Source organism: Arachis hypogaea, chromosome 16 (assembly GCF_003086295.3).
Source record: "Arachis hypogaea cultivar Tifrunner chromosome 16, arahy.Tifrunner.gnm2.J5K5, whole genome shotgun sequence".
Classification (NCBI taxonomy): Eukaryota; Viridiplantae; Streptophyta; class Magnoliopsida; order Fabales; family Fabaceae; genus Arachis; species Arachis hypogaea.
The window spans coordinates 13,589,627-13,611,950 of record NC_092051.1 but is presented as its reverse complement, the minus strand read 5'-3'; the positions used below and the strand labels follow the sequence as shown (position 1 = coordinate 13,611,950).

The 22,324-nt window shown below is 27.7% G+C and overlaps 2 protein-coding genes across 4 annotated transcripts; one reads left to right on the top strand and one right to left on the bottom strand.

Moving 5' to 3' along the window:
- Nucleotides 1-973: 973 nt before the first annotated feature.
- Nucleotides 974-8,040, top strand: LOC112758449 (uncharacterized). Of its 3 annotated transcripts, XR_011873908.1 has the most exons (4): nucleotides 980-1,157; nucleotides 1,273-1,313; nucleotides 1,573-1,647; nucleotides 1,763-8,040. XR_011873908.1 is itself a non-coding variant. In XM_072219845.1 (3 exons), exons 1-3 carry the CDS (start codon nucleotides 1,100-1,102, stop codon nucleotides 1,951-1,953), a joined length of 324 nt encoding a protein of 107 aa, XP_072075946.1. In that variant the 5' UTR covers nucleotides 979-1,099; the 3' UTR covers nucleotides 1,954-8,040. The 3 variants fall into 3 exon arrangements, 1 of the variants encoding a protein (XP_072075946.1); XR_011873909.1 differs by lacking the exon at nucleotides 1,273-1,313 and having other exon boundaries at nucleotides 974-1,217; XM_072219845.1 differs by lacking the exon at nucleotides 1,273-1,313 and having other exon boundaries at nucleotides 979-1,157.
- Nucleotides 8,041-17,634: 9,594 nt separating this feature from the next.
- LOC112756511 (galactinol synthase 1) lies at nucleotides 17,635-19,447 on the bottom strand. The gene is made up of 3 exons (XM_025805122.3): nucleotides 18,993-19,447; nucleotides 18,441-18,896; nucleotides 17,635-18,335 (listed from the first exon to the last, which is right to left on the bottom strand). Exons 1-3 carry the CDS (start codon nucleotides 19,329-19,331, stop codon nucleotides 18,126-18,128), a joined length of 1,005 nt encoding a protein of 334 aa, XP_025660907.1. The 5' UTR covers nucleotides 19,332-19,447; the 3' UTR covers nucleotides 17,635-18,125.
- Nucleotides 19,448-22,324: the final 2,877 nt, after the last annotated feature.

Sequence of the window (22,324 nt, the reverse complement as noted above, 5' to 3'; positions counted from 1 at the left end):
AATTGAATAAAAAAATAAATCAATTATTAGAACTAAAAAAATCACGTAAAAAAAATTGAAATTGCATCTACCTTTGACATTGACAATTAAAGAGTCATTATAATTTTTTCTAGTAGGTGGTGCAGTTGATTTAGACTTATTTCATCCAAATTTTATCCAAATTCTTTATTGTTGTTGATATTATGTGGTTGTTGTAATTCTGTTAAAAAGACCTCTCATAAATTATTACGTTTTTTACTTCACGAGAAAATCTGCTAAAAAAAACACAAATAACACCAAAATGAAAAAAAAAGTCGGTATTTTGAATTTGGAGGATGTCCTATTATATGATAGGGGCTCATATAATGTGGTTGAAGAAAGTACTTTAGGAGTTAAAAGACAACATGAATAAAAGTGATGGATAGTTATGTTGGACTTTCTCCGTGGTTATTTTAACTTTTTGCCAAAAGTTACCTAAAAAGTTAAGCGCACTTTAAAATTTTAAATCTTAAAAATTCAGCTTGTTTAGGTCGTCTTTAACTTTTTTTAATCTTAAAAATATTTTTCTTATTCTACTGTTTATTATCTACTAAATATACTTTAAATTATTTTTTTCAACGGTCGAATACAATAAAAAATATAAATTTAAATTTAAATTTTAAGTCTATATTATTTTTATCTTTAATTTTATTATAATAACAATAAAATAACCAAAAAACACTTTAATAAATATATGCTCCTCAGTCCTCACATGCTCCTCACAATTCTTCACTTTATGTTTATGTAGTTGATAATTTAAGCAATACAATATTATTTAATTTGAGTAAATACTTAAATTAGTTGCTGAAAAATTACTCAATCTCTAAATTGGTCTCCAAAAGATAAAATTAATAAGAATTTCTCCAACAAAAATTTAAAAATAATCAGGTTAATCCTTCTGACTTACCCTGACCGTTAGTGTCACATGTGAACAACAAAGGTGTCGTTTTCTTTTGTTACTCTTTTCAACCCTTTTTCATTACAGTCTATTCTATCCTTCTTCTCAAAACAGAACATCTCTCTAATCCAATCCTCTCTAATCCAATCCTTCGTCTTTGGTTCTCACCTCCAACAGAAAAGGATGTTTAGCTTTGTGATGTTTATTGATCCGCAAACTGTTAAAACCATTTTAGACAAAGGTAATCTCCATTATGTTCGTGGCCTCGGTACTTATTAAACCTTACCGGGAGAAGTCAAAGGTTATTGAAAAATACTTCCTTGTCTAATGTTCCTTTGGTTAATTTACATTTTCAGCTTGGAATTGAATGCTTAAACTCTGGATTTAAGCTTGAAATGTGAGTACAATTACACTTGACATTAGAAAGGGTTCTTGTTATAATTTGATTGTTTCTTGGTATAATTGTATCAATATCTTATTATCTTAAGGTTAATTTAGAGAAATTTACATATGATAATAATATATATTAATTAATTTACTTTCTTCTTTTGTGTATGAATGAAATTTAGTAATTTAATTTTATCCTTTAATCATGCTAGTTATGTTGCAGGAACTTTTTCAAGAAACTTATCATATCAACTTTAATTTGGTTGCAGGAAGTATGCTGGTAGAATTCAGTACTCTGTATTACTCGTCTCACCACATAGACATGGATTCTGAAATGAACTCAAGTGAGTATTATATTATCTTGTTTGAAATCTATATTACTTAATCCTGTTAATATGATTTGTTCTGTGATCATTCTTTCATTAGTCACTAAAATAACCATTTTCATTTTTTTTGTAGTTCCAAGAAGTTGTGGGAATGCTAGATCTCTTAAGAGACAACTGATGGAAGAGCAGGAGCAGGCTCTAGAACTAGTAGAAATTCAAAAGAGATGTTTAGCAGCATTGCAGTTTGCTCAAAATTTTCTATCTACTTCACCTCATTTTCGCTTCTCCATAAATGGAATGAGAGCTTCAGAAGGTATGTTGTAGTAATATGAATTGCATTTATTCATTATGAGTACATTCTTTGTATCATTCTTTATAAGGCTACTTTACATTTTTCAAATAATTTCAATTTCAACTTTCATCCTCAAGAATCTTTCTTTTGATAAAATAATTTATTTTAACGGATAAGGCATCAATTTTCTTTAAATACATTATACATGTACCAAGTAACTTTGAAGTTTAGTCAAAATCTCTGACTTTTAAAACGAAGGTAGCAGGAGGATTATAAGTTATTAGTAGGACTATATATTATATTATGCATAGTTTTCGACCATATTGTATCCTTGTCTAGACTCTGGCCAACTAGACGCTCCCCATGATGTAGTTCAACAACAATTTTGACATCTAGAGAATCAATTTGTTGCTGCAACAACAATGGCATTTAACGAGAAAAAAGGATTATGATTTATTCTTTTTAGGACTAATTAGACAAAAATTTTTAAATATATCTTGTCATTAGTCATTCTAACCATTTTAAAATATTTTAGAGACAATTCTAATTAATTTTATTTTTGGAGACCAATTTAGAGATCAGATAATCTTTTAGAGAGACCAATTTAAGTATTTATTCCATTTAATTATTTATCTATTATGTACGAAATAATATAATAAAAGTTATACATTAAGTTAATTTTATAAATATTTTTACCTGAAAAATTTAATGTTTAATAAATTTTAATTACTAAGTTACTAAATTTATTTTGTTAGACAAATTAATTATCACATAAAATTGTTATAAGAAATTTTACAAATCAAATTTTTTTTTATTTTTTGATAAAATTACGAACTTTTACATAAGTGAATAATTACTCATAAATTAATTAGTATTAATTTTTTATAACTAAAAATAATGGTAAAATAACTAATTAATAATATATATCAATTAAATAATTATATAAATAAAAAATTTAATTTATAATTTCACAAAATAATTTTTAAAAAGATAATTATGCATATAATAAATACTCACAAAAATATATAGTGAGTACTATGTAAATAAAGACGAATTTTTTTAACTTATTCTAATTTTTTTTTAAATTTAACAAATAATAAAATAATTTATTTTTAGTAAAAGATTCACTGAAAACTTTTTTCTACTTCAAATTTATCTAATATTTTATTATTTATCTAAATTATATTATTTTAACTAAATAAATTTTATTTTTATAATTAATTCAAATATTAAAATATTATCTTTATAATTTTTTATTTTATCTAAATTCATTTTTTTATATTTTTAAATTTAATTTTATAAATTTGTGTTAATATCAAAATATTTAAAAAAATATATTATAGATTAATAAATTTATTTTAAAAAAAATTATTCATGACTGTAATAGCACGCCAATGTAAAATAGAAGGAGAGTACTCAAAAAAAATAGAATTAGAATAATATAAGCTTTAAATTCAAAAGCCACGGAAAATATTGTTTGTATCAAAAGGTCAAATTTTAGTTACTGTAATTATATTTTGTGATAAATAAAAGACAAGTAAAATTTAGTAGTTAAATTCTATTTTTGTAGTAGTGTTATTGTGTTATCAACTGATAACAAATTAAACCCACTTTTAATTTGTCTGTTAATTTTTTTATTATTTTAGAGCATGTGCAATATTGGACCACTGCAAATTTTGTTACGTAACTTGTGATCTTACTACGGCTATTATTCTGTGCCTTTGTCCGTTTATCTGATACGCTATATATGATACAAATACGTAAGTTAGAATATTGTAAAATATTGCTGATTATCGTGAAGTTTTATATGGCTAAAAACTTCCTTTTTTAATTTCTAGAAGAATAAAATAGTTTCTGTCCCCTTAAGCATTTTATTATTGCAAAATAATAGGCCATGGACAGATAATTGATACGATTAGGCATATAGATATCAATTGCATTATATTGTTGTCTATTACGTATATACATACTGTATTTTTCTATCTCACATAGTACATAACATAAAACCAATTTTGGATGTTTCTAGTGATCAGTTTATTACGATTTTAAATTTTATTTTGTATATATATATATAATAATTTATTGACTAATATTAAATATACATTTGAATAAAATTTAAATTTGTAATAAATTATTTTTTATTTTATTAAACTAAAAATATTATTAAAAAAAATATATATAAGTGTATAACATGAAAACATCAAAGTATCTGATCCAAGATTTTAAACGAACTTGGTGTAAATGTGTTGGAAGATTATAGAACGAGACATTATTTCATCCTAAACAAAATCAACATCATTATTTAGCGATTAATTAGGTGATATTTTGAAGTGTCAGATATAATTATATTATCAAATATATTCAAGTGGCATAAATATATAATGGTGACTAGAATTATTTATTTTGTTATTCTTTTTATTTTGTACATCTTTAATTTTTTTTAAAATATAGTATCATTCTTTAAGAATAAATTTATATTTTTATAAAAGTTAATGTATCGATGAAATTGAATGAATTGAGTTCCCATTATTAAATTTTATAGTAGGTGTTGCTCTCGTTCCCATGCATCGCACTCTACCAGAATGCTCCTCCCCAAACACTTTGTCAATAGCATTATTTGTAGATGGTCCAGATTTATCTTTCTCATTTTAAGTCATAAGTACTTCAATTTGTTTCTACAGTTGATATTTTAGCAACAAAAATTTAACAAAATAACATTAAAGTTTGGCAGTTTTTGAAGTTACACTTTTTACTAAAATAGACCAAACAGTACAACTTACTGCTATATCTCTTGCTCGTAGTCAGTCACAAACAACTCATCTTTCTTATGAGTTTTTATGTACATTTCTTTACAGCTAATTTTTCGTCTAGTTTCTAAAAACTATGCAAAAGAATACAAAAAAATGTTAAAGAGCATATGATAATTTAGTAAAAATAAAAAATGAGTGATGATTCATACTATTTCATGTCTTTTTCCTTGAGATGGGTTTCGAGCCACCAATATGAAAAATTGTTTGCTTCTTGCGAACTTCCTTGTTTCTCTTACACATCTCCTGTTAAAAAAGAAAAATGAAGATTAAAAAAGTGATTACGTATTAATATTATATCCTTAAAAATTTAGCATGTTACCATTGTAGAAGGTAGAAACCGATACTGAACAAAGGATGCCCATTGATCTCCGTCTATGCCAACTGGAATATTATCAATGATTGCTTGTTTACTCATGCATGTATCATAGAACTCATAATTTAATTCTATGTTGTGACCACTTTTTTTGTAAGGCTCAATTTGCAATATCGCTTTGCAATGCCCATAGAAATTTTGAAATAAAATTTTGGCTATAAAAAAGAATCATATATAAATAACAAGATATTATTAACAATAGATAATATTAATAGGAATTTGATAAAAATAAATATTTCAAATACATACCTTCAGCAAGTTACTAAAACACTCTTCAAATCTAGATCGAAGTATACCTAAAGGTCCTGACCATTTTGAAAAAATGATTGGAAATAACTTACAATCAAATGCCAATGTTTTTAAATATCCAATAAGCGAACCTTAGGTTTCTCCAATAACTTGTTGATCTTCAAAATTTACAACAATTTGATCATTTTTAGATAAGTTATCCATTTCTTTAATTTTTAGCTTTCTAGTTTTAATAGTTCTATCTGTACTTTTATTTAAAAAATTTTAAAATAAATTAAAAATTTAAAAATAAAGTATTTACATATAAAATTAATTATATTTAAGTACATAATTACTTTTAAAATTTAAATTTTAAACATTTTACAATGGAAAGTTTTTAATATAATTGGTTGATAATATATATATATAAACAAGCATCTATACATAAATCTGGTCTTAATACTTATCGAGAATTTGACTATTCTATAACAAAAAGGAAAAGGAAAAAGACAATAAAAACAGTAATCAGACAATGCTTTGTTAACAAATTGTTAGTGAACACAAACAAGAAACTGATCTTATGTATGTTCTTTGTTTTAAAGCATCATAATTGATTTTGACAAGAGAACAATTTTAATTAATTTATATATGAAACACCACCATATGTATATATTCATCATAGTTGATATTGACAAGAGAGCAATTTTAATTCCATTGGGAGCAAGCCCAAGAAGAGTTGCAACGTGAAAACCGATCTTGGAAAAGATAGAAAAAAAGCTAAGTAGCTGGAAGTCGAGTTTGTTAACAAAGGCGAAGAGATTGGTAATTATAAAATCGGTGATAAATAGCTTGCCTATGTATTTTCTTGGCCTCTTTAAGATGCTAAAAGAAGTTGCAAAGAAAATCATACAAATGCAAAAGAGATTCTTCTGGGAAACAAAAAAGAAAAGAAATTTATGCCAACAATCAAATGGAGCACTATTCAAAAGCCTAGAGAGCATGGAGGACTTGGAGTTGGGATATAGAAATGAAAAATGCAGCCATGTTATTTAAGTGGTGGTGGAGGTACTCAGATGAAAATGCCGGTTGAAGAGCACAATGATAAAGGGTCCAATAGTCCATGGAAGGAGATTGTGAACCTTGCAAAGAAGAATGAGTTGTACAGAGAAATTTGCAAGGAGGGATTGAGAAAATGTGCTGAAAATGGTAAAGAAACAAGGTTGTGGAAAGATGTATGGGTTGGGAATGTATCACTACAAGATAAATTTCCAAGGCTATTTGCGGTTTCAAATCAGAAGAATAGTACTATATATGAGTGTGGGGTGTGGATCGGTTCATCATGAGTGTGGAGTCTCCAATGGCGAAGGAATTTCTTTGAGAGGGAGAGAGTACAAATAGAAGAATTAAATAACATTTTAGATAGTGTGTTCTTATGTGCAGGTAACAGGGATAATGCCTCATGGAGATTTAGCTCGGATGGAAAATACAATGTAAAATCATTCATCAATGTAGCGGAAGGAAAAATATATGGGGAGCCAACTATGAAGCATGTCTTTGATGATCTTTGGAGAGGGTTGGTACCACCTAGAATTGAGATGCTCGTGTGGTTTGTGATAACAGATGGGTTGAGTACAAAGGACAAACTAATAAGGAGGGAATCATAAGCCAAGGTGAAGGGACTTTGTTTTGTGTGAGAATGCCCAGGAGTCGGTAAACCACATTTTTCTTCATTGCTCTTTTTGTTCAAAATTGTGGTTTATGGCCTTGAATGCGGGTTGTGTGTGTTGGGTAGAAGTAAATGATGCTAGAACTTGGTTTGAGGGTTGGATCAATTGTGATGTGTGTAATATGTCAAAAAAATAGATTATGTTATTCTTTGCTACTTTGTGGACTGTTTGAAATTGTAGGAATAGTAAAATCTTTGAGAATAAAGTTGTTTCATGGAAAAGTGAGTGGAAAAAAGTAAAAATAATAGTAAACCAATGGTATGAGGTGAAAAAAGTGATAAGCCGTGTATATAGGAGAGAAGTGCAATTTGAAGAAGACAGGAAATGGATATGGTGGAACTGTACGTGGTATAAATAGATAGAAATATATTTTGTGTTGGTGGATATTTACAGGAACCAAATGAAGAAATACACTGTTATATGGACGATTTGGTGAGTCATGAGTCAATAGGAGATGCATTACTGGTTGGACTGCAAATGTCCTTGTAATTTGTTCTCGAAGAGGTGAGAGTAAAAGAAGAAGATGTAAAAATGATAGTTGATAATAAATACATTGTAAAGTGGCTACATGGAGATATAGATACAAATTGGGAGTTGAGATTTTTAAGAAACAAGACAAGCAACATAAAACATATATTCCAGAACACAAATGTGGAGTTCAAAGGAGAAATGAATACAAGTCAAGAAAAGAGTGGGAATCAAGGGCAATAATTGAGGACCATAGATGGATAAAGTGGACAATAATATTCCCGGATTACTTTTGAAGAATGTTTTGATTCTGTATGTATTGTTTACTTGTTTATTAGTTTATGTTTATTGTCTAATCTGTTTTTTGTGGTTGATTTTGGTCTTTGATGGTAATGCCGAAAGGGATTAAATTTAATCACTTGACATTAGTACTCTGTATTCCCTGAAAGGGTCGAGTTGTTTACTACTGATCTAAAAAAACTTATATATGAAACACCACGTATATATTCATCAGGATGCATGTATAATTTGTCAAAGACCCTAAGTTAATAAATATTTTAGACTTGAATTTTGAAAATAACAAACTTAGAAAACCGGTATATATTATGTTTCAGATAAAAATGGTGTTCCAATATATATATATATAGTGTGGACCGAAAAAAAATAAAAGATTAAGCAGTGGAATACAATCTTGTATTAGTTTGGTCACACTTACCAATGGCCAAATTGGATTGAGATATCAATTAATTAAGAATGCAATTTGGTCACTTTAATTATTAGATATAATTATTATATTATTTAAATTATAAAGTAACTAACAAACAAGTTAATTAATTGAACATCCAAAAGAGAGAGAAAGAGAGCAATTTGCAAAAAGAGACCACACCATCATTCATATTATTTTTTTACCGACTTTTTGTTATTACTAGAGAGATGATACATAAATAACAATTTTGACCCAAAAAAAAAAAGAAAAAAAAAAGAAAAAAGATAATGATGATTTAATGATAAATAATGTGATTTTACAAAATCTAGAACCAAGCATATATATATATATACATATATATATATAACTTTGTCGTCTAGTAATATTATATGAGTAGTACTAGTTCATATTTTCATTTTATTCCTTAGGAGTTGGGTGAAAGTTTTAAAATTTTTATTAAAAATATTTTGGGCTAGATTTTCGTACAATTGAAATTTTTATGATATGCCTCAAAATAAATAAACTTTAGGATTATTCAACCATAGCAACATAGAAAGATACATGGTCAGCATTAGACCTATACAAATTAGCATAGTGTATATTCAATTATCAATGCATCACTACTTTTCTACTTTCATCTTTTAAAGCTATCCTTAATTATTACAGTATCAATATTCATTACTAATCATAGTATAAGAATTTCAACTCTTCCTAAGGTTTCAAAAGATAAACAATTAGACATTCAATAATAATTGAGAGTTTAAAATAATCTCCTGAATATTAATATATAACTCATTTAAGTTTTTATGTCTTATCATTTTATAAATTTTTTATCACTATTACTAAGTTATTTATCACTTTACATTAGCCATGTATGGTATCAACTTATCATTTTTAGTTCTATTTAATGAACCTCTTTATGCTGCGTTGTCATTAAGACTAATCTCAATTCAGTACATGTTTTAAACAATTGTCTATAAAACTAATAAGAATATGTATATAGTACTCAATAAATTTGAAATTTAAAAAGTATTGAATCAGTACAATATCAGGAGTCTAACATTAAAGAGAGACTCAAAACAACAATTCATTCAAATGGAGAACACATTAACATAAATAAACAAAACTCTGTTAACTATCACAACAAATTCCTTTTTATTTTCTACCATACATGCAATTCAAAAATCAGTGTATGAACCTTAATAATTTTCATATGTATATGCTATCAAATTGTTACCTTTGCATAGAAGCACAGCTGCCACTGTGAACGCAAACAGCTGCAGCAATGGAGCGCAGCCAGCAGCAGCAACACGAACTGAATTGGAACGCGAACAGGAACAGCAGCAACATGCGAACGCTAACAGCAGAGCAAAACAAATGCGAGTAGCAGAGGCACAATGGTGAACAGCAGCAATCAATGAAGAAATGCAAAAAACGAAGCAGTTACAATGTTAAAAAAGTGGGAGCAGAAAAGGTTAGGAGAAAGGGAATTGGGTTTCGCGGGAAGAAATAATTTTGCGCTCCCAAATTGTGTTGGCGAATCTTTTTTAATTGAAGGATGTTAAAAATCCTGTTATTTAAAATTAAAATTTTCGCTAATAAATTTTTTAATAAAATAAAATAAAATATTTTATTTTCAAATTTAAATTTGCAGGAATTTTTTAAAACTTCCATTAACAAATTCCTATAATATAGTTTTTTTTAGTTTGTATTATTTTTATCTTTAATTTTATTATAATAATAATAAATAATCAAAAAATCACTTTAATAAATATATGCTCCTCACAATTCTTCACTTTATGATTCATTAATTATTTATTTATTATGCACGAAATAATATAATAAAAATTATACATTAAGTTAATTATGTAAATATTTTTACTGAAAAATTTAATGTTTAATAAATTTGAATTACTAAGTTACTAAAATTTTATTTCATTAAACAAATTAATTATCATATAAAATTGTTATAAAAAATTTTACAAATCAATTTTTTTATTATTTAATAAAATTACGAGCTCTACATAAGTGAGTAATTACTCAAAAATTAATTAGTATTAATTTTTATAACTAAAAATAATGATAAAATAACTAATTAATAGTATATATCAATTAAATAATAATATAAATAAAAAATTTAATTTATAATTTCATAAAATAATATTTGAAAAGATAATTATGCATATAATAAGTACTCACAAAAATACGTAGTGAGTACTAAATTATGTAAATAAAGACAATTTTTTTAGCTTATTCTCATTTTTTTAAATCTAACAAATAATAAAATAATTTATTTTTAGTAATAGATTCATTGAAAACTTTTTTTATTTAAAATTTATTTAATTTTTTATTATTTATCCAAATTATATTATTTTAACTAAATAAATTTTATCTTTATAATTAATTCAAATATTAAAATATTATTTTTATAATTTTTTATTTTATCTAAATTTATTTTTTATATTTTTAGATTTAATTTCATAAATTTGTGTTAATATCTGAATATTTAAAAAAATTTATTCATGACGGTTATGACTCGTCAACATAAGATAGGAGAGTACTAAAAAAATGGAATTAGAGGAGTATAAATTTCAAATTTAAAAGATCAAATTTTAACTATTATAATCATGTTTTGTGATAAATAAAAGACACGCTAATTTATTTTTATCATAATTATTTAACATTGGTAGTTAGCATTTAGTAGCTAAATTCTATTTTTGTAGTAGTGTTATTGTATTATCAACTGATAACAAATTAAATCTACTTTTAATTTGTCTGTTAATTTTTTTTATTATTTTAGAGCATGTGCAATCTTGGACTACTGCAAATTTTTTTATGTAGCTTGTAATCTTATTATGTCTGTTATTTTACACTTTTGTTAGCGTGTGATCTTATTATGTTTGTTATTTTATATTTTTGTCAGTTTATCTGATACGTTATATATGATGCACATACAGTCACCAAAAAAAAAATATATGATGCACATACGTAAGTCAGAATATTACAAAATATAATAAATCAATGCTCCTTGCCACAAAAAAAAGCAGTTCGTTGATTATCGTGAAGTTTTATATTGCTGAAAACTTCCTTTAATTTCTAAGAGAGTAAAATTGTTTCTATCCCCCTTAAGCATTTTATTATTGTAAAATAATAGGCCATGAATATATTAATTGCATTGTATTGTTGCCTATCATGTATACACACACTGTGTGTATGTTTGTATCTCACATAGTACATAATATAAAATCAACTTTGGACGTTACTAGTGATCAGTTTATTAGAATTTTAAATTTTATTTTATATATATATAATAATTTATTGACTAATATTAAATATATATTTAAATAAAATTTAAATTTATAATAAATTATTTTTTATTCTATTAAACTAAAAATATTACGAAAAAATATATATATAAATATATAACATATAATATAAAAAATATCAAGTATTCTGATTTAAGAGTTTGAACGGACTTGGTGTAAATGTGTTCAAAGATGATAGAATGAGACATTATTTCATCCTAAACAAAATCAACAACATTATTTACCAATTAATTATATATTTAAAGGGTCAGATACAATTATATTTTCAAATATATTCAAGTGCCATAAAAATATAATAGTAAGTAGAATTATTTATTTTGCTATTCTTTCTATTTTGTACATCTTAAATTTTTTTAAATATAGTATCATTCTTTAAAAATAAATCTATATTTTAATAAAAGTTAATGTATGGATGAAGTTGAATGAATTGAGTTTCAATGGCCATGATTAAATATAGTGGACAAGATATATTCAAATATATTCAAGTGATTAGAAGTATATGACAGCAAGTAGAATTGTTTGTTTTGTTATTTTTTTATTTTGTACATCTTTACCTTTCTTGAATATAGTATCATTTCTTAAAAAAATTATACTTTAATAAAACTTGAGGTATCAGTGAAATTTAACGAATCGATGAGTTCTCACACTTAAATCGGTGAGATTAAATGAATCGAATTTTCATACTTAAATCCCATGAACTAGATATGCTCAAATATATTCAAATAGCTTGAAGCATGATAGCGAGTAGAGTTGTGTCACCCCTGATCAAGAAATAAAAGGATAAACAAGATAAAAACTTAAATTGAATAAAAAAAATAAATTGTAATTGAAATAGAAACAAAAAAAAATGGATTGAAATTGAGTACAAAAAAATCACTCTATTATTTACCCAATTTCATGACGTAACAAGATAGAGACTCCTCAATCTAACTTATCAACGCCATAGTTTGATAATTGAACCGAAGGTACTCCTCAATCCCTTCTGCCCAATTCTCCGATGCAACAAGAGAGGGACTCATCAACCTCAATTGTCCACACCATAGTTTCATCGCGAAACTAAAAAGGAGTTTTCAAACTTCTAAATTATTCTATATTACCACTACCATAGTTTATGAGGTATTTATAACCTCTTATTAGGTTAAAACATAGAAAATCCTAAAGTCACAAACATAAGGCCCAATCTAGTAATTAAATAAACAAAATCAAAATACATCAAATTAAATTAAAACATTCTAAAAATATAAATTAATATCTTCTAAATAACACTTGAAAACTCTTCATATCACGAACATTTGAAGCACATATCATTCTCCCCCTCTTAAAAAAAATCGACTTCAAATCTTGTACGTGGAAAAATAGTATATGAAGAGGACAATAATTACAAGAAAGATAATTTTTTTGTCTTATTTTCTTTCTCTTTTTGTATATTTTTCATTTTTTGGCACTGTATGCTTTTTTTTTAAACAATAAAATTAACAATAATAAAATACAAACGAAAAACAAAAACTCAAGAATATAAAAAAAGACGCGACAGACATTGAACTTTTTTTATGATAAAAGAAGAACAAATATAAATTAATAAGAATTAATCTAATACCTAAACTCTGATACCAAATGATAAAGAAATAAAAGATAAACAAGACAAGAATTGAAATTGAATAGAAAAAATAAATTGTAATTGAATTAAAAACAAAAAAAGATAGACTGGAATTGAATACAAAGAGAATCACTATACTTTCTATCTAATTTCTTGACGAAACAAGAAAGGGACTCCTCGGTCTAACTTATCAACGCCATAGTTTGGGAATTGAATCGAAGAGACTCCTCAACTTTTTACCCAATTCTCCGATTTAATAAGACAGGGACTCCTCAATCTCAATTGTCCACACCATGGTTTCTTCAAGAAACCAAAAAGGGTTTTCAAACCTCTAAAGCATTCTATAATATGACTACCCTAGTTTATGAGGTATTTATAACCTCTTATTAAGTTAAAATATAGAAAATCCTAAACCCACAAACATAAGGCCAATCTAATAATTAAATAAACAAAATCAAAATGCATCAAATTAAATTAAAATATTCTAAAAATATAAATTAATATCTTTTAAATAATACTTAAATTCTTCATATCACGAACATTTAAAGCACGTATCACTCCTTCTGTTTTGTACATCTTTAATTTTCTTTAATATAGTATCATTCTTTTAAAAAAATTTCATCCTTTAATAAATCTTGAGGTATCAGTGAGGTTGAATGAATCGAGTTTCCATATTTAAATCCCATAGATTAAATATGCTCAAATATATTCAAATGACGTGAAGCATATAACTGCAAGTAGAATTATTTGCTTTGTCATTCCCTCTGTTTTATACATCTTTAATTTCCTTAAGTATAGTATTGTTTTTTCAAAAAAAAATTATATTTTAATAAAACTTGAGGTATCAGTGAGGTCGAATAATCGAATTCCCATACTTAAATTCCATGGACCAGATATGCTCAAATATATTCAAGCGGCGTGAAACATACAACAGCGTACAGAATTGTTTTCTTTGTCATTCTCTCTGTTTTCTACATCTTTAATTTCCTTGAATATAGTATCATTCTCTTGAAAAAAAACTAATATTTTAATAAAATTTGAGGTATCAGTTGAATGAATCAAAATTCCCTACTTAAATTGGTGAGATTGAATGAATAGAGTTTCCATGCTTAAATTTTATGGACCAAATATGCTTAAATATATTCAGGTAGTGTGAAGCATAAAACAACATGCAGAATTGTTTGCTTTGTTATTCCCTTTATTTTATACATCTTTAATTTCCTTAAATATAGTATTATTTTTTTTGAAAAAAATCTATATTTTAATAAAATTTGAGGTATCAGCGAGATTGAATAAATTGAATTCCCATATTTAAATTGGTAAAGTTGAATAAATCTTTAATTTTCTTGAATATAGTATCATTCTTTTAAAAAAATTTCACACTTTAATAAAAATTTGAAGTATCGATAAAATTGACTAGATATTTTTGAATATATTCAAGTGGTACAAAATATATAACAAAGAGAATTATTTGTTTTGTTACTCAATGTTTTATTTTGTTAGAGTTTTTGTTTTGTACATTTTTAATTTCTTTAAACATAGTATTATTTTTTTTAGAAAATCTATGTTTCAATAATACTTGAGATATTAGTGAGGTTGATTCCAATATTCCATGGTTGGTGGAAAAAAGAAAATTGCGAGACGCCTTAAAAAGGTGGGAAAAGAAAGTGCATGTAAAAGCTAAGCAAACTAGCAAAGTTTTTGTGGTTAGGTTATTATATTCAGTCATACTACATATACAAGTCTTTTTAGTTTACAAGTTTTACAAGTTGGGCCAAACCCAACAGAAGCTACGCTCACCCACAAAAGCGTGTTAACACGTGCATCACGTTTCCAAAGCGTTCCCTCACTATTAAGAACGACTCTTCTTCTTCTTCCTCGATGAAAATCATAACTGTCATTTTTTCTTCGCGTTTCTCCTCCTCCTCCTCCTTTTCTTTCTTCTTCTTTTTTTTTCTTTGTGTTTCTCCTCCTTTTTCTTTGCGTGTTTCATCTTCATCATCGTGTTTCTCCTCATTCTTCTTTTGATTTTGCAACATTATGTATTTTTTTATTCTTTGTTTGATTTTTTCTTCCAAAAAAGAATTATGAGAATATGAAATAAGAAGATGAAGAAGAACAGCAGAAGATGAAGAGGAGGAAGATGAAGAGTTCTGAATTATGCAAAACTTATCAGAATAAAAATACATCCAAAATTTCTTAAAATACACCCAAATATCTTCGTATTACACCCAAATATTTTCGTTTTACACCCAAATTTACTGCAAATACAGAAATGAGTTATGCTACGTGTACACTAAAATCAGCCACCAAAGTCAGCCATCAGTATAAAATACATATTGGAATACAAATATACATTGAAAATAAATTAAACCACACATGTATTTATACACAAATACATTGGTGCCTGATTTTAGTGGTTGATTTTAGTATACAAATAGTATTTTTGTACAGAAAAATATTTCCTCTAATGCTGTATTTTTTTCTTCTTCTTTTCCTTATTTTTTTTTTTTAGTTAAATGAATGTAAGTTCATCCTTTTCCAAATAATTTTGGAGCATTATGTGTTTCTTCTTCTTCTTCTTCTTCTTCTTCTTCTTCTTCTTCTTTGTTTGATTTTTTGTTTCTATTTTTGTTAAGAGAGTAAAACAAGAAGACACTTGAAAAGGTAAAACAAAAAGGAAAAGATGAATAAGAAATAAAGAAGAAGATGGTGATGATGATGAAGAAAAAAAGAAGCACCAGAAGATGAGGAGGAGGAAGAGAAAAATTTCTAAACTATGCAGAACTTATCAGAATAAAACTACACCCAAAATTCCTTAAAATACATCTAAATATCTTCGTATTACACCCAAATTTGGTGTAAATACAGAAATGAATTGTGCTACGTATACACTAAAATTAGCCACCAGTATAAAATACATACTGGAATACAAATATACATTGAAAATGAATTAAACTACACATGTATTTATACATAAATACATTGGTGACTGATTTTAGTAGCTGATTTTAGTGTATAAATATCATTTTTGTACAGAAAAATGTTTCCTTTAATGATACATCTTTTTCTTCTGAATTGAATCACACATTAGCCACTTGATTGGATTCAAAACAATAAAAGAAGGAGAAGACTTGTAAAGACTTGTATGAGAAAAACGTTTGTATGTGGAGAACAAACTGCTCATCAATACCATAAAGGGGCTGCAAAATATACCAAAAATACACCACATTAAAACAAGCATAAAGTATAGAATGCAAATAGAACTATAAAACCATCATAAAAAATAACAAAAATCAGATTCATAAATCATCATTAAATAGAAACTAAAATAATTCAACTAAAAGAATAAGACAATTCACCCTCAATTAGATGAAAAGTCATAAACTGTAAATACACCCAAACTTTCCTAAAATACACCCAAATATTCCTTATTTACACCCGAACATCTGATATAAAATGCAGAAAATTCATCAGAACTAGTACATTAGATTCAATTCAAACAAGGAATAATAAACAGCAAATTTCACAGACAAGGTTCACGCATTATTCAACTACACAATTATAAACTACTAACTGGATTCAAATTCAAATTCAGTTATTAACTAGAATTAAACTACACCTCAGGAACTTCATTGGATTCAAATTCAAAATCCACTTTGCTCTGATTCAGCTGATAATCTGAAGTTGAATCATCCATTATCTTCAAAACGATTTCAGAACTTAATTTCAGAAACAATGAAAAACTAGAAAAATGAAGAAAGAGAACAAAAAGAAAAACTTACGTAAACGGCGAAGGAGAAAGGAAAGAGAAACGCACAAAAGAGATAGAAGAGAAAAGACAAGAAAATGTAGAAGGAAATCAAAAAAGAAAACGAAATCCTTTCGAAAAAAGAAGTTATATATTTACGCATTGATTGATTGAAAAATTTGTTAAAGAGGCGCGTGAAACATACATGCAATAAGAGACACGTTTTAGGGATTAGGAATTTTCAGAACTTATATAACTTATACAGTAAAAAAGCTTGTACGGAAGATTAATCTTACTATATTATTCCGAAATAGAATTTGAAACCAAGAACTTAAATAAATTCCAAAATCCTAATAATTAACCTTTCTATGTTTATAAATCAATGTTGACATCATTGATAGCGACCGAAATTGAGACAAATCTACATATTCAAAATCATTGGAACTTCACATTTTATAGCAGCGGAAAGTGAAAATGAAACATTAGAACACGTTTTAGAACAACTAGTTTCATCAAACATTTTGCTTCAATATGAGGATCATTGAGGACAGATCAGAGGAAGGGTAATTTCATTTCATTTGTCAATTTCTAGTTCCACCTTCTAGGGAGGAACATGGATCGCGCAACAAATTTATTTGCCAACTAATAATAATCCACATCTTAGAATTTTGACCCACTTAAAGTAGAAAACAACATACTACTTCACAATAGAAAAAGACATGAGAGCTATGCATGAGGTAATTCCATTGAAAGTTTTTCTTTTCATTAGGAAATTGCCTTCAAATATTACAATAGCAAAATCCAATGAAAAAGAAAAAAAAGAAAAACCACAAACCCACAACACAATTTACAATTTATAGTATTTATAGTTAATAATATTGGATGAAAATAACGACCAAATTAAAGCCACGCCAATATAAACAGACCCTTGATCCTAGATAACCAACCCAACAAACCCACACAAAAAAGGGGAAAATAACCGCAAAAATATAAACTGGTTGAGGGCTTCCTCTTAATCAACTAATCAAGTAATAACCATGATTGCAATCAGCATAGCGACGGTTCAACTTGTCCATGTTGAGAAAAGGAACCTCCCTTCTTTTGACCGCAAAGTATAGCAATAAAATTACTTGTTGCACCTACTCTTCTGTCTATAACTCTAATCCACTCTTTTTTTTTCTTTTTTCTGAAATTTTGAGTATTTTGTTGAGGTTGAATCTAAGCAGCTGAGGCCGAAGCGACATAGTGAACTTCGGCAGCCTCAGAAAGTACATGCACGAATGGATCAGCTTCGTCACTGGATAGCGGCGGTTTCTTGTAATCAAGGGATGCATCATAATAGACATCCCACCATTTCTTCACCAACATCTTTATGTCCTCCCTCTGCATATTTTCTTCCTTTCCCGTATACCTCCATGGTTTGGATCCCTGAATACATAACCCCACCATCTTTAATCAATAATTCAATCAACCAATATTTCACTGTTAATAACAGTTAAACGAATTGAAGTTGAATGAGTTAATACAACATACCGCTGCACAGTAGTGAACAACTTTGACTTTATCAAGGTCAACATTTTCAGGGTGGCGCCAGAGCATGGCGAGAACAAGGTTATAAACCAAGGGAATGGGCTGGTAAATGTCCTTGAAATACATGTTGAGGAAATCCTGCTCCGCAAAGGGAGTAGGAGGTGTGATCTGGAGTTTTCTGAGAAGGTCGTGGTAAGTTTCCATGGATGGCTCAAACACGAACATGCCAGCGTTGAAGTACAGGGACGGTGGTTGACCCAACTCTTCAGGCCATTGCACCTTGTCAGGGCACTGCTGGCAGTAACCGATCTTGTATTGAGGGCTGTGACTCCATGTCTTCTCGCAGAAGCAATCCATTACAGCGTAGAACTTTCCATCTGGAAGATCAAACAAGTGATCTATGTTCTCATATACCTCAATGTCTCCATCCAAGTATATCATCTTACTGTACTCCACAAACTACACCATAACAAAGAGGTTTTCGTAAAAAAAAAATGATACACAACTAAATTATTATATGACAAAAAACAATAAGCGAACATTTCCCTTACATACCTCCCAGATACGGAGCTTGGAGTAGTTGATGACATAATAGGCCATGGCGAACTGAGTCTGGTTCTCAGGAGGGTAAACCGGTTCGATCTCGCGAACTATACAACCTTGTGACTCAAGTATCTGACGGTGCTCCTCCGGCACGTCGGGGAGGATCGCCACCACCAGAGGGTAAGCTGACTTGACCTTGCGGAGGCCTTTGGCCAGTCCAACAACACCTTTGACGTAGTCACCATTTCCGGCGAGGAAAGTGACGTAGGCTCGCCTGGGGAGTGTGGTGGCAGTTTTCGCGGTGAAGGCGGAAGCAGCAGCGGCGGTTGGAACAAGCTCAGGAGGTGCCATAGTTGATGGTGAAGAAAAAGAAAGGAAGGGAATTAGGCTTTGTTTGGTAGCGTGATTGTTTTACTGAATGCTATGTTGGTGATTCTCGACAATAGAGCGCGGTTATTGCTATATGTGTGTGTGTATATATAAAGAAAGGAAGGAGGAGGAGGTGGGGGTATTTTTATTCGTGTTTGTTTGATCATGCAATTTTGGACGATCCTGTGATCTGGTTCGTCCACGTGTTACAGGAAAGTGATCTGACGGTGAAGGGTACGTTATGGGAAGTTTCTGGAAAGGGCAACCCGTGGGTGGAAAGCGCTAGAATTGCCTGGGGATCCCAATATTCAATGCAGATTCTTATGCAGTAAACTCTAATTTTTGCCATTCACCGAATATCAAGCAAACAGATTCAAATAAGGATTTCAAAGGATATCGTTTAAGAATATAAAAAAGGAAAATCTTTTCAATAATAGTTTTTTTTAGAATGCTTTATAGAAATTGCTATATTTAAAAAAAATTAATACTAAATCAATGTATTTAGGATATATGTGTTGTTAATTTTAATACGAGGAATGTTAAGGCCAGTAATTTTTGTGATTTGTAGTCATCAAATAATCATTAATAATAGTTTTAATGGTGTGAGATTGGTGTGGGATTTCATCCAATAGCTCACTTTTCTTTGCTGGTTACATGCTGGTCAGAATTTAATAAAGTTGCTGCTCCCTAAACGTTTTCTTTTAATATATGCATAATGATTATTGGAGTATTAGGGGATACCAAATTTTGTAATTTGTAATTATCAATTAGTTATTATTAATTTTTTTAATAATGTCATTAATTAGTCATTATTAGTATTTTTAATGGTGTAAGATTATATATAATAATATAAAATTACTCACTTTTATTTTCCTAGTTAAATGCTGACCAAATTTTAATAAAAATACTAACCTCCTAAACTTTCTCTAATGATTAATATATTAAATATACTAATTATATAATGTGTATATTAAAATTTAATTAGCTAACAAGTTATAGCTTAAACGACATAATTTCCTCATATTTATCTAAAAATCGTGGATTTGAATCTCCTTGTCTTTGGTAAAAAAAATATTAAAATTTAACTATAAATCAATTATCACATATATAAATTTCTATTTAGTATCTTGTAATTTTTTTTATTATATTAATATAAATAAGTTTGATTATTGATTGCTACAATTTGATTATTTAATTAAAATATATATAAAAAATAATATGTTTAAAATATACATAATACAAAATATTTAATTTAGTGATTATTTTTGTCATCTATATATTATTTTTTTAATGTATAAAAAAATTGAAGAATTGACCCACATTATCTGTAGAAACTAGAAAGTATTCTTGCCCATTATTTTAAAAATAGTTATGAGCAAAACAATTTAAATAATGATAGTCATAAATAATACATAAAACACAAATAAATTGCACATGCATTCTATTAGAGTTTCATATCAACTAAAGATATTATTTCCAAATCTTGGACAATTTTGATATATTATATCTTAGAAATACTTGATTATTCTTCTTGTAATCATTTCCGTAATTATCTAAATTGTGAAGTCACTGGAACATTGAAGGAAGTCAGTACAAGATAGTGTGATAGAAGTAGAACAATGAATTTAGACGAGAGTACACAACGGAGTGCACAAATCAAAATAAAATATAAATGGCTACAAATGGATATATAAAACATCAACTATAATATTATAGTAAGGTGGATACTACAGTGAAAATTTTATAATTATTTTTATGTGAATATATTTTTTTTTTTATTTTTAGATGATAGATTGTATGGTTAGATTTTAATATTTATAAAAATATTATTTTTATTTAAAGTGTAGCTAAATAAATAAACCACACTTTTAACCAAAACATCTTCGTAAAAAAATATTTTTACCATTTTCATTATAATATTCACTTTATAGTAATAGTAGTAGCATCAAATTTGTGGTTGCCAGGGTCAAGTTGGTGTGCCATGTCATGATCTGACATCATCAAGTTTTTGAGTGTCAGGAGTAGCCACGTGGACTCCAATCTTGAACATTCTAGCTCACGCACACTCTTTGAGGACTATCGTATGATATAACCTTGTACAAAATTTGAGACCATTCGTTCTTTAATAAGCACTGTATGCTATCTATGTCACTTTGGGCATACTCCTTATTTCTAATTGCATAAAAAGAATATTGAAAATGACGCTATTATGTGGAAGCACTAAGCACGCTTAGGGTTATTTCTTGCCATGGCCTCTGTGAGCTTCGAGTTCATCTTAAGTGCCCCTAATTAATCCGTTTAATGTTATCTTACCATGGTTTTTTTTATCTAACTATAAAAATTCATATGCAGTAAATTTTACATAAAATTAATAATTAAAAATTGTTAAATAAAAATTTAGTCAAATTATTATTTAACGATTTTTAACTATCAACTTCTAATTATATATATTCTTGTGATTTAAGTACATTTCATAAAAATATTAGGATAAAAATTATTTGCGATTCCATATAAAAAATGGGAATATCTAAGAGCAAAATTTTTCCGTCAGAACGAAATTGGAACTTTTTTTTTTTTTTTTAACAGAACGAAATTCGAACTTGTGATTTTAACAAAAGTCAGTTTTTCTTTTTTGGACAAGGATAAAAGTCACCTTATGTATCAATTGCGCTAAAGATTTTTTTTCCTTTTTTCTTTTGGGTTAGAATTATACTAAAGGCTTACACGGCAATAATATCTGTTGATTGCGTCTTTTTTTTGGGTTCATTCTGGGAATTGCTTTAACAAAAATGGCCTATATATATTGCCTGACTTCTGAATTATATGGACCTTTCCCGAAGTGGGCCTTAAATTAAACACATAATTAGTATGAATATAAGGATAAACCCGCATCTCTAATTATTTAAACTCTACCTCTTCTGATAAAACTGTTAAAAAAAGAAAATCCCTTAAGTTGTATTTATTTTTAAGGGCAG